Source organism: Labrus bergylta, chromosome 4, assembly GCF_963930695.1.
Source record: "Labrus bergylta chromosome 4, fLabBer1.1, whole genome shotgun sequence".
NCBI lineage: Eukaryota > Metazoa > Chordata > Actinopteri > Labriformes > Labridae > Labrus > Labrus bergylta.
In genome coordinates, this window is record NC_089198.1 from 15,985,150 (window position 1) to 15,999,071 (window position 13,922).

At 38.0% G+C, this 13,922-nt stretch overlaps 1 protein-coding gene across 1 annotated transcript in view; it reads right to left on the reverse strand.

Moving 5' to 3' along the window:
* The window catches only part of slc1a7a (solute carrier family 1 member 7a), a 43,109-nt gene extending 34,453 nt beyond the window's left edge, over positions 1–8,656 (reverse strand). Inside the window, exon 1 of the mRNA XM_020651652.3 lies at positions 8,073–8,656. Coding sequence (XP_020507308.1) covers positions 8,073–8,213 — 141 coding nt within the window. The 5' untranslated portion in view covers positions 8,214–8,656. The remainder of the gene's footprint in view (positions 1–8,072) is intronic.
* Positions 8,657–13,922: the final 5,266 nt, after the last annotated feature.

Genomic DNA, 13,922 nt, shown 5'->3' on the forward strand with positions numbered 1-13,922 from the left:
ATATGAGAATGAATATGTGGATTTATCAAACCAGTCCTCTACCAGTCATTTGACTTTTCAAGAAAAAAACAATTCAATTATGCAATCAAAAAAAGCCTGTTGCAGACCTGATGGCTGTAAGCAATGTTTTGACAGACAGAAAAAAAAGTAAACACTAAGTGCAGTTGCTTTGGTTTTTTCCAGTTTACTTTTTCATTGTTGGTCCTCAAGCAATGGATGGCCTTGCTAAAAGAAAAAAAAAGTTTGATCTCCTACAAAGCTATTAGCCACAGAGAGCACTTTGTCTTTTTGCTTCCTGTGTTGAATTCAAAATCTTAAACTGCTCTTAGCTTTTGTGCTGTTGTTGCTACACAAGTCAACATGAATAATTTTCCCCCCACTCCTTTTTAAAATGTTCTTTGAACTGTTTCCTGTTAATAATGTTGGTTGCCCTTCAGCACTGAACATGTGACATGTTCATCTGTTTGAGTAGTTGGAAAATATGTGTCATAATTGATTATTAAGTAGTTGGTGAAAATAAGTGTTGAAAATAAAGGTGTAATAAAGGCGCTACTCCCCACTAAGATCCGCACTTTAATGCATTACGCTGTCACACCTTTCTAACACACCACCTGACTATAAAAATAATTTCTTGACTTTCATCTCATTTAAATGTATTTGTCTGTATTGTTGTTTTGTATCTTTGACATTTTATTATTGCTGTTTTTATTCATTTAAATCCATTTTTATTGTGTTTTATCCTGTACAGGACTTTGGTCATGTAAGGTGGTTTAAAATGTGTGATGGCTGGCTCTATGTTCCCTGTGCTGTTTATCCCTTCTCCCCTTCTGTTGTCTTCAGCTCTGCCCAGGTGAAGCTATTGATCAACTAACGAGGTGCAACTAACGAGGTGCACCTGGACTCAGTGCTTAAAAGGCCAGTGCTAGATTTAGGAGAGGAGAAGCTTTTGGAATTGGGACTTCTGTGTCACACTGTGAAGGATTTTGTGTTGTTGTGTTGTTGTGTTGTTGTGTTGTTGTGTTGTTTTGCGTTGCGTTGCGTTGTTGTGTGGTTAGTTTTTGAGTTAATATTTGTTATGATTTAATTGTCTGTCTATTGATAATAAATCCCTTAGTTTTGACTTTGGTAAGATGTATGATGTGTTTTATTGGGTCAATTTGTGGGTTATTTTTAGCCACATACAGCCTCCTTATTGTGGGGCATAACGTGATTTAGTGAATATTGCTTATTGATTTATATAAAAATAAACTCTGACTTTGATTTGATTGTGCTGCTGTGCTTCTTAAATAAACAAACTGTTGAGTATAAATACAAATATCTTTTACAGAAAGAAAACGTTCATGACCATGAAGTAGAAAGAATAGTCCGCAAACCAGAAGCTGCTCCAATTAAATTAAATTAAATGGAAAATTTACCACCTGTAACGTTTCAGGCCTTGGCCCTTGTTCAGACATGAACATGGTTAAGGAAGTTATGCATTGTACAAGCCTTTTTTATACACACAAAGCAAAAATGGTGCACATATCTTCAACAGTTCTTTACACATTGTCAAACACTTACTTCTTTATCATCCTTTTTAATTATAGATATGGTTAAAAACATGGGCACTCAGCTGCAGTGTGTTATTAGCTTATATATCTGTGTTGACATAAGTCTTCACAGAAGCATCGATATAACATACACAGCCAGGCAGCCAGATTCAGTATGAACTGTGAAGAGAATTCTATAAAAACTGAAGGCTTGTTGTACTTAATGATATCTGTGTGTTCTCATTTGTATTCATAGATAAACCAAATTTATAGATATCGACAAACAACCATTCCCCCTACATCCACACCTACAGGCAATTTAGAGTCACCAATTAAACTAATAAACATTTCTTGGACTGTGGGAGAAAGACAGAGTTACCAATCAACAGATTTTTATCTCAAGTGTTCTGTTTTTCAGGTATAGTACTCAACACAGCCTCTTAGCAGATCTAAGATATTGTTAGTTCTCAAGTGTACCTGTTGACTCACTTCAAAACCCTAAGCTACGATCACGCTGTTTCTCATGAGCAGAACAAATAAAAGAGCTGCATGAGGAAAATCACTCTTTACATCCTGCTTAGCACTAAATGACAGACCTGGTGAACACTGGGGAGCAGCAGCTAAAAAGCTGGTTGGTGGTGACCACATGCAGAGGCTCTGGTTCTTAAAGAAGGCGCCTGGAATGACATTTGTTGAAAAAAACTGTAGAAAACGAAACAATGGTGTAGAGTAGAAAAATAAAAAAAATAAAACGATGACAAATCTGTGCAGTGAGATGATGGATTTATAAAAGCTTTAGGCTCTGTTTGTTTTGAGAGAGCTTTAAGGCTAAACGGCTGAGTGAGTATGAGAGGGGGGAAGTGTGTGTTTGTTTTTGGTTATAGTCTGGTCTGCAGCAGTGGCATCGTTTTAGAAAAATTCAACTATGAAAATCTGAAGTGACATTAAAGATATACTTGACTATAAAAACTTGTTTAAAACATGTACAGCTACCTCTTATAATCACATTGCCTAATGTTTGGACATGTATTTTGGTGCATATTTCAGCACCATGGACAGAAGGCAGGTGTCTTATTGTCAGTACAGTACGGATATGTTTTAACTTGAGGGATCTCTATTCTTTTTTGTAAAGGACAGTCGAGTGTCAGGTGGGGGGACGATATGTAGCAAAGTGTCAAGGGATCGTAGTCAAACACTGGCTGCCAGGTTTATGACCTTAAGCCTCAGTACATGGGGCGGGGATAGTCCATCCATCTACTTTCTTTCTTTCTTTCTTTCTTTCTTTCTTTCTTTCTTTCTTTCTTTCTGCAGGAAAAATAATCTATTACTGTATCCTGTCCTCTTAATGGAACAAACACACTCACTGTTTATTCAAGATGTGTGGTACCCCTAAGTACACAAAGACACACACGAGGCCCATGAGCTGGAACATGTGCATATAAATATACATGCATGATATGTGTCTTTTATTACATCCTTTTCTGTGTAATGGTTTTAATACTTTTGTAGAATTGACTATAAAATACATTATGAGCTGCAGGTAATTCACCCATGAATGCTCTTGGCTTTTTCAATGTTTTTGTGTACTGTTAATCCACCTTCGACTTCCATGTTCCCTGAATGTGTGAGTGCAGAACTCTAGCATATACTGTTAATGAGTGTCAGTTACAATCAAGCTCTTTCCAAATCTGTGCCCACGATGTCAATTAAGTGTATCAACCCCAGGTTATTCTCTCTGTGTAATTCTGAGAATGGTAATGTTCTTAAGAAATGGTGATAATTAAATGTCTTACATCAATTAGCAAATAAGGGTTTCTGAGAGCTAAGGGAGAGCAACCAGAGCCTCAACAAGGTGCAGTGACCGTAGGTGAATCCAGAAAGGTTTGTTGTGCTCTGATAACAAAAAAGAAAAACTAGTTACTCAGATAAAAAAGGTTAAACAAGAAAAAGATTAACACACCACTCTAAATTAAATATACTGATTGTATTCTTCTTCTTCCAATTAGTCTGTAAGTAAAACTGCAAAAGATATCCCTTCATAAGAATATATAAGGTATGTGAAACAAAGGATGTGCACCAAGGCCAATTTACTGTAGGATGTAGAAAGCAGAAGAAGAAACCATGATGTCTTTATTTTTGAAATGCTGAATCTCTCCTTTGTGTATCAAATTTACCTTGAAGGCGCTCATTCAGAAAATCTTAACCTGAAGTCACCCATTTGTTTGTCAACTTCCCTTTTAAATCTTAAATTTGCCATTTTGGCCATTGCTATCTCGTATTTCTTTTTTTTAAAACCAGAAATTACGATAATTGGATGGATGTGCATCTTATGTCCCCTGTCCTGGTAGCAACGTATCAATCACAGATAGCCACACCCCTAATCAGACTCTGTGCCATTTAACTCAGCTTGGGATCATCATATTGAAGATGAAGCTCATTGTTCTCTGAAGAGTCCACACTGCTGACCCTGTTGTTATCCTTTTTCTCAACGTTCTTTAACATGTGTCATGCTAGCCATAAAAAGAGAGAGAAAGTCTTGTTTTTTCTCAGGCTCTTGTTGGCTAAAGTAGCCAGGAATAGTGAGTAGAAGGTCAACGTAAGCTTCTATTAAAACCAAAACCAAGTGACCTCCACTACTAATTTAGAGTCTATGGTGAAAATGTTTGCATGTATTTTTTTTTCCATGATCACAGTGTGAACATTTCTGTCCTCAGCTCTATTTCACCGTCACCGAAGCAGATGCTACACGGTCTACTTTAATCCAGCTCCAGCACCCTCTTCATTATCTACTAAACACTGAAATCTATTTTGCTACAGTGACAGAAACAATTCTGTGAGGAAGCAGCAGATTGCTTGTTCATACAATTTAATTATTCTGCTCTCATTGAGGGATCAAAACTCTCCATGTGTGACCTCGTTTTAAATAAATTAAATTATTTCTGGATCTGCTTGTGTAGGGACATTTTTTCCTGCTTTTTGTTGTGAAGATTATTGCTCATTTTGAGTTTTGGCTGATCAGGGTTATGAGAGGCACTCGGGCAGCTAAAAGGCTATTTTCTATTTCCTTCTGAGGGATTTAAAATCATCCTGACAGGGACATTGTGGGCAGATTGTTCAGCCTCTTGCCCACATTCTCAGCTCTTTGTGTGTTTGTGACAGAGATACAAAAAAGGAACAGTGCTTGTCAATAGAAAACCACATTCTCTCTAATCTGTCACTTATTTTAGTCCTCTGTGACTGCTAAAAACAGGCACAATTTATCCACATGGTATCTTAAGTTACCCCATGGTTTCCTTTTGATTTTCTCCTCTTATGTTGGTTTTTATGAGTTCTTGCTTGCCTTTTTCCTATTTATTAAAAGTAAACTGAATCTTATGGTTTAACAGAATGTACAATATACTTTATTTTATTATTGTTATTAAAGGAAGAATGTGTGACTTTTTGATCCAGTAGATGTCGCCCTTGAGCACCAGCATGAAACCAAAACAAACTGCTGTTTGGCGACACCTCCGCCATACTGAAGCCTCCCCTCTTCTCCAGCGACACACCTCCAACGCCCCTCTTCTTGCGTTCCCACAAAGGGGTTTAGCGCAAGCGGAGAACAAAATTGTCCTAGGATCGAGCTGTAATTGCCTGTGGCTTGCATTGTTGTGTTAGGCTTATGTTAGCACACTTTAGTTAGCTCGTAGCTTCACATGACATATACATTTACAAAGAATGACCATGATCAAAAAATGCTTACGTGACATCCCAATAAGCAGTGAGTATGTTCTTCTTCTGTTCTCTAGTCCTGGACTAAAACACCTTTTATACACCAGGAGAGGAGCCGGCTGCCCGTTCCATGTAAACATGATGTTAACACGTCTCTGCTGTACTGTTGTCAGAGACTCACGCTCACGCATAGACAGTCATGACTCAGAGACATTTTTATAGGATAAACTTAATTTATGCCATATTATATTTTATAATGTATATTATTATGTAATAAAATGTTACACATTCTTCATTTAATGATGTATACTCAGTTTCTAAAGCAACTGCAACTATAGAGCACTTTTGTCACTTGACTTGACTTAACCACCACAAGCTTATCAACTAGGACTCTAGATTGCCTGTTTCCTTCCTTCCTTTATACGGTCTCTAAATTCAAATCAAATAAGCCTACACTTGAGCCTAAAGGTTAAGCCCTGATACTTATAGCACTTTCTCTAGTTTTCATCCACTCAAAGATTTTACATATGACATTCACACACTGATGCCAGTAGAAACGTATCAGATTCATAAATATTCACATGTTGATGGCTATGCCATTAGAAGCAATTGAGGGTTTAATATTGTTTCTAAGGACACTTCAACTTGTGAACTGCAGGAGCTGGGGATCGAACAACCTACTTTCTCATTGAAAGACAACTGACTCTACCACTGAGCTAATGCAATCCTGTTAGATCATATATTTAATAAACTATGGTAAAATGGTTACCTTTGCACAGGTTGGACGGACTTCTTGTGGCAGAGATAAGCTTTAATCTGCACAGTGAGCCACATAAAGTCACATAATGCTTTTTGAAGGCACACGCTGAGTCTTTTAAGTAGCATGTTTCAGGTCAGTATTCTTTGTTTACATCTGACTCCAGGTTCTCATTTCTTTCATAAATCAGTTTAAAACCAATCTTGGAGTTGTGAGAGTCTCATGGTTCCTCATCATAATTAGGAACAGTTAGAGCAAACTCCCCCATGTGGCGCATTAAATGATGGTTTAGTGATGCATTTGCTTGCAGCTGCATGATCAGAATTCATTACATTTGTACTCTTATACACAAGAATGAAAATGAGCTTTTACCAGATAGTGGTCGAACAGGGAGTCACTTGTGGCATTTTGCCTCATTTTGGCAGTGTGATGAATTGAGCCTGGTTGCTTCTTTTCCCTCAGTGAATTTGACCAAGTGAATACTAAATATGATATACAGAACCATCGTTCATTTTTCAGCATTGGACCCAAGGTGAACCCACAGCTGTACATTTTAATTGCAGTGTATACCACAGACCTTGCAGGTGATTTGATTTCTTGAATTCTTCAGGCTATAAGAACGAATTCAGTGAAATGCACATAAAGTCTTCTTCAAGGAGATGGGTGCTGTATATTCAATAGACATGGTCAATAGTTGTTATCAGTGCAGAGCTTTGAAACCTGAATCCAAACAATCTATCCTGCACACGTCTATCCTCTCACACTTTGTGAGATTCTGACACATGCATGCTCAAACATTATCGTAAAGCCCACACGTCTTACATCATACTAAAACATGCTATCACACACACACACACACACACACACACACACACACACACACACACACACACACACACACACACACACACACACACACACACACACACACACACACACTCTAGAACCAATGGGAAAAAAACTATTTCATTCTGCTCTCTCATGCACACTTAAGTCTAGTTTTTCAGACAGACTCACTGCTTACTCAGTTGTGCAAACTTTTCATCTCTTAGAATAACTTTTGTCACCGTCCAACAAAAAGCCCTTTGAAAAACTATGATATTGTCTATTATTGTTGGTTTCTTAACATTCTCTGAATTGCACTTCCCATTCATGCTGTCTTGTTTGAATTATATAAATGACTTGATGTCTCTGTGAGTGATTGACAACTAATCTCCCTGGCATCAATCCCTTTGCATGGATGCATTGAGTCCAGCTGAGAGCTTGCTGGCTAGTTTCAAATTTTTAAACAACAAAACCTCCAGAACCAATGTTCTCTCTTAACTTTGAAGTGCCTGTGAATAAGTGTTTTCCAGAGTGTATGCTGTTAGTCATTACAATGCAGGGGGCTTAAAAATATCGACCATCTGGCGACCAAAAATAAAAAACACCCTTCATGGTTCATTTTCATTCTGAAAAAAGTTAAAATCATGTAAGGGAGGGTAAAGATTATTAAGTTATCAAGTTATATGAGCTGCAATGGGGGATGTAATTAATTTGCAGTGCATGCTTGGTGAAATTGAGAATACGGCTGATTGGGTTGTGTTCTTGGCCTCTATTTAATGATCTTAAGGCTTATCACACGTCATTTTGTAAGAAAAGGACATTTTATCAAATGATTCACTACTGCAATTTTTGTGTGTGAAAAGATTTGCACGACATGTGCACAACATAAATAAAAACAACTTTCAGTCTAAACAGTGATCTCATAAAGATGGTAGTTGATATTTTGTGTGTGTGTGTGTGTGTGTGTGTGTGTGTGTGTGTGTGTGTGTGTGTGTGTGTGTGAGACTGTGAAAATGCTAGTGTGTAGCACATGGAGTGCAGGTAAAGACGCAGATGTAGAGACCAGGGAACTTGGTAATCTCTTGTATTAGCAGTTTTGGCCGCTGAATCCGTCTTGGCATTAAAGCAGGAGACAGGAGGTAACACATGAACACTTGAGGAGAGGGAGGGGGGGACATGAGGCAACGCCTGGGCTTGGCAGGTGGGATAGAGTGAGGGGAAACCAGGGGTCACAATCACCACCAACTGACCTGCTCGGAGAGATGCTTCCCTCTGAGAAAGAAGCCCAGCAGGCAGCCGATAACCACGGCCAGCACAGACAGGATGAGCAGTCCGTTCTGCTTGCAGACATTCTTCACCCTCCCCCACACTTCTTCCAGAGCTACTGCCATCCTCCACTACCTCCAGCACCTCCGCCTCCTGCTGCTGGTCCTGACTGCAACTTTGCAGAGCTCTCCTCAGAAAACCCTCCTGAACGAGCCCCCCACCCCCTCTTACCAACTATTCAGCCATATAGAGCCAGCACAGAGTCAACAGCCGCCACCACACTGGAACAAACAGCAGAGCGTGGATGGAGGCAGCAGGTTGGGGCGAGACCGATAGATGCAGACTGATGGAGGAGAATGCCGAATTGAAAAGTGGAAACTAAAAGAAAAAGTTCAAAGAAAAAAAGGTTGGGGTTAAGTTTGAGGAGTAGGGGTAAAGTAAAATAAAAGAGGTAGTCGTCCACATATAAAGCACTTCGCGAGGTTTTGATCTGCGTCCTTCTCCAGTTATTCCAAATGAGACGAAGAGCATCACACAGACACACTCTCCATCTGTGTCTGTCTCTGTCTATCAGTGTCTGTTTCTCTCTCTGTCAGTCACCTCCCTCTCTGCCCCACCAACACATTCCTGCTGGTGGCCAACAGGGGGCTCTGCGACAGCTGGTGGTATTGTCATCAGGGTTAATACTACGATCCTATTAGGCCATGCTGTACGACTCACATCTAAGGCTGGATTAGAGAGCTCTCTGAACAATTGGACAGAGGATTGTTCCAGATCACAAAAAAAGAAAAAAAAAAGGAGAAAAACTGCACAAGTGACATGAGGTAAATAACAGCCAAATACAAAACAGGGCTTTGCATTTGTTTTTAATGTTTCACAGAACATAATGATGAAGACACTCCTCGAGGTTCATGTGCCTACACAGAAATGAACACGTCAGTGTGTGCATATTTCTAATCATGTTCTCAGGCACAAATGTACACCGGAATATACTGCATGCAACTTATTCTCTTCTACAAACACACATAAAATGGAGGTCATAAATATTAATCTGAGCTTTAACACACTGTGTGGGTTGAAACCCAATGCATACACAGAGCCAAAGGTGGCCTGAGGCAATTTGGAGGTAGTACAATGTGAATTTTTGTTCAAAGGACAGTGTCAGCTATGCTTGTAAAAAAAAAAAATCATCAATGTGTTGGTATGTATTCCACAGGAAATATATGACGCAGCAGAGGTGAGGCTCCATCATTTGTTTCTGGAAAACAGTACAAGTCTTTAGCAAAGAGGAGGTAACTCTTTAATCAAACCAGTTAAGCCAAACACACACATGTGATGATGCATTTCCACTCTAAATGCATTAATATAACATAAGCAATTAAGATTAATTAAAATGCTTAGATAATGTGCGTTATTGCTTTTTCCATCCTTAAAGAGGATCTGAACACGAGACACCCTATATGTTGCACAATTGGACACAAAAAGTTTGGACTGCCAAACATGCATGGAGTTTGTATTAAACGAGTTCTCTGAAAATACAGGAGCACAAGCACATCAACTAAGTGTGGCTGCACCTTAGCGGACATCTGGGTGAAAGATACATGTTACCGTAGACTCCTAAGCTGCACCAATGCTGCTTCTAATGTGCTGTTGTTTGGAACACTTAACATGTATTTGAACGTTGTTCTTTATATTACAAAAACATCACTAAGAAAACTTTTACATCTCCAGAAGTGAGAATCTTTGATGGGACAATCAAAAAAGAACTGTCTGAATAAAACAAATCAGTATTTCCCCAATTCATTTCTCTCTTTGCTTTCCAGTCATCTTCACACCAGGCGTCGACATCTTAGAAAACATTATGTCCACCTGGTCCTGGTGAATCAAAGTCACTGATGGTTTTGTCTTTTCCTCGAGTCGACTGACTATAAAAGTAAGAGGAACACTCATAGCCCTTTAATAACAGCAAAACAGCAGCACACATTATTGACAACATTGTTTTGTTTTTTTAATCAATAACATTGTTCCCTGTTATTCAGTATAAATCTGACTCACATTAGAGGGGCCTCATGACAAGCCTGTATGGCTGTATTTGACCTCTCCTGGATATTTCTTTATGCAGTCACATTTATTTTTTTCTTCTTATCACTATTGTTATTGTTCTTTAATGTTTGTGTCTTCTTAAGTGCAATAGAATAAAATAAAAGTATTCTCATATTAACAGGTTAAAGGTGACGTTGGTTATTGACGTACACACTACATACAGTCAGAACTGTGTTTCTGACAAATACAGGTGTTTGGGAGCAAATACAAAATATGTTTTGCATCAAATTATCTCGGAATACAACCCATTAGTGACTATCTTTGTGAACTCCAGGTGGGACAGCAAAAGAGCCTACACACGAGATGATAAAGAGTTTTAAGAGGAGGAGAAACAAATGTTAAGCTATTACTGAATTCAAATTGTAATCCCTTACGCTATAATTATTGTTTAAAAAAGAAAATCCAATGGGGTCAGACTATACAATCTTAACTGTTATAAAACTCTGTTGCACCATGCACATGAAAAGAAACACTTTTATCACAATCACATAAACGTGTCTCTTATCTATGATTAAAACAAGCAGACCCTACCCTATACAGTGAATGACAGATGACGGTACATCACTGACCGCAGTGCCTGACTAAAATCTGCTTTTGTGAAATCTGAATAAATTTTAAAAAAGCAGAAAGATGAACAAATCTGAATATGAAAATAATTGTGGGGTACTGTCAACAAAGGTTGTCAACTCTTAAAAAAGAAATGGAAATTAGATTGTGTGCTGGTGTTCCACAAGCTGAAGACGCTTGCAGAGCCTGCAGGGCAGAATCCTGTGACATGACTGTACATTGTAAGTCGACATGGTTTGTTTGGCTTCTCACAGCGTCTTTGTCCTCTTCACACCATCTGTCTGTCAACCGATGCTCATTATCTGAGAGGGGGAGGCATTAACATCACTATGTGTGTTTTACAACAGTGCAGTTGCATGCAGAGACGTTTGGTTGGCGTCAAAGCACATCAAACCAAATTCTTACATATTGTATCTTTGAGAGGTCCAATCAAAACATGCTCTTTTGAAGGAAGTATTAAAAAGTGTGTGCCAAAAATAAAGATACAAATTAAACAGAAACAGACATCTACATACAAAACGCACAGGTGTGACATAAGAAACCCCTGAGGGCTTGTAGAAGGAACCTGGCTTGAAATTAAAGTGCTTTATTAAATTCACTGCAATTAATACCAATATACTGTTATGACATACAAAAGCAAAAGAGACCATCATCATTGCCTAAAAAAAACTGCACGCTGCAAAAACAATCAATCGTTTTATTTTCCATGTCCAAAATTCTCTTTTAAAGGCAAATGCATTTAGAATATGAATATAGAAAAATGAAATCTGGAATAAAAATACCAAACAGATTTAGGTATTCTGAAAAGCTGGAAGAGGAGAAGAAGCAATCAGTTGTTTTACACACTATAACACATCTAATTTAAATGAAGGTTTCAGGAGAACTACGGAGCTTAAGCTCCTTTTGAACAGTACAAAAATAAGAAATAAGACAAAAAAGGCTTGAAGATCTTCTCAGAGATTAGAGAAAAGGCATTGCATTACATCCAGATATCAATTCCATCTAGAATAGTGCTCAAACATGTTTTCTCAGCACATACACCAGAGAAAAAACTAACTAATGAACATAACAACCTTTTAAATGAGAAGTGGATCAACAATGTCACATTATTAACACAAGTGTGGGGAATACATAACAATTGCCTCATATGTATTCAGAGTACTCTGAAGGTACAATATGGGGCCTGAAACCTCTCTTCTTTCATGTGTGACTCATCATCAGAAGGTCATTATTTTTCTTCATTCAAATAAAGACAGTATATTTTTTTAAATTACAAATAAAATGTTATGTATTTACATTGCAAGCATTCAACAGTCAACATTTAATCAAATAAAAAATTCACTTGACAAGTCCCCAGGCATTTCATAGCAGTCACACAAGCTGCAGTTATTTGAGAAACAACATTCAGAGCATGTCACACAGTAAGGCTGAGTCACCCTATCTCTCTAAATTAGCCTCAGTCCTGTACACAATCGGTATGAAATCTCTGTGTCTGGGGAAATCATCTGGAACTGAGAATCTTTTGGGCTGACTTTAAAATTGGAAATCATATTTTATTGAACCTGTTCTGACGCCCTCCAGGCAGCAGCGAGAGCACGGTGCTGTGTTCAGAGCGATATCATTGATTCTGACAACTCAAATAATAATGTGACTGAATCTGAACAGTCTATAATAAAATTTAAACCGTCAATATTGTATAAAACCATCAGCCACCAGGGAGAAGTTTATGCATCTGTGAAAAAGGAAATCAAATTCCTTAGAGGTTCCTGTCTGGATGTTTCTTTCATTTACCGTTCACCTTTTTCTAATGGTGATGTTGGGTCATATATATCGATCTGGAATCATTCCATGACTGAGTTTTGAAGGGGGGTCTGTATGTGAGGAAAAACTGAGATGTAATTGCTGCCAGGTAATTAAATATTATATGTTGGGTGCAAATTTAAACACGTGATCCGATGCAGATTCAGGACTTTTTAAATAAGAGGTAAACAAGAAGGGAATCTAACAAAGTGTTAGACACAAAATTATGCATAAAATGCCCCAAAAAACAAGATAAAGCAAGGTGCATGTTTGTTTTCTGCTCCGGGTAGCAGGTCAGGCTTGGTTTGGATAGAGAAGAGGAAATGACACGCCTGAAGGCAGGCTTTTAAAATGTTGGGGGTGTGGCTTAAACAGGTGTGGCAAGGACAGGTATGGTGATGCAGGTTGGGTGGAGACTCGTGATTTAACAGGGGGATACTAACAAAGCTGACCCTAGGACTCTTTTTTTTTGTAAAGATTAAAGACAGATCTCGCTCAAGCAAACACTTTCTTTCGTAAACACAGTTTGATAATAACTCCTCTAAACCACTTGCGTCACATGCAAAGCTAACCGTATGAGTGCAGAGCTAACTTAAATGAAGCTCCTTATAAATAGCAATACATGTTCTTACAACAATAAATTCAGTTACAGTGAAGAAGTAATACACACTTGTTGTACATCACAAATATCCAAACCGGTGGTCAAGTGGTGGTCAACAGCAAAGAAAAAAAAACGTGACAGCTCTCTTGTACTCTTACAAGTTCACTTGATCGTGATTGTTCTGCCCTCTGAGCAAAGTCAGGGAGAGGGTTGATAGCTTTTGGTATTTGGATTAATATTCACTACAGTGCAAATAAGCTATCTCTCTCTTTATCTGAGTATGATACTGGACTGAGTGTTGGTTTTTTAAGATTCCATTTTAAGAAAAAAACAAATGCTGACATTATTTAAGATGATTTTGTACAACATAATGAAAGATTCAGGCAGAAATGAATTAAACACAATGACCTGAATGATTTCATTACTGTTTTCTGTATTAACATTTTTTCTCTTGCCGGATAAAATCAAAAGTTATCATTGATATATGAAAGGTATTTGAGCAGACATTTCCATTAAAACACATTTCCTGTTTCAAATCAGTTTTCGTAAATGTTTTTTTCTAGGAGATGTCAAAAATAGAAAATAGCAAATAGAAGCAGGAAATATGTTTTGGGGGAATTGCAGGTAAATTGCAAAAAAAAGAAGAAGGGATTCAGAATTTAGAGGTTATGAAAGATCATGAGATGAAAATAGAGTAATGTAGACCAAAGAAGAAGACTTTTGAAGTAACATGGCAATAAAGACAACAATATGTAACAGAAGA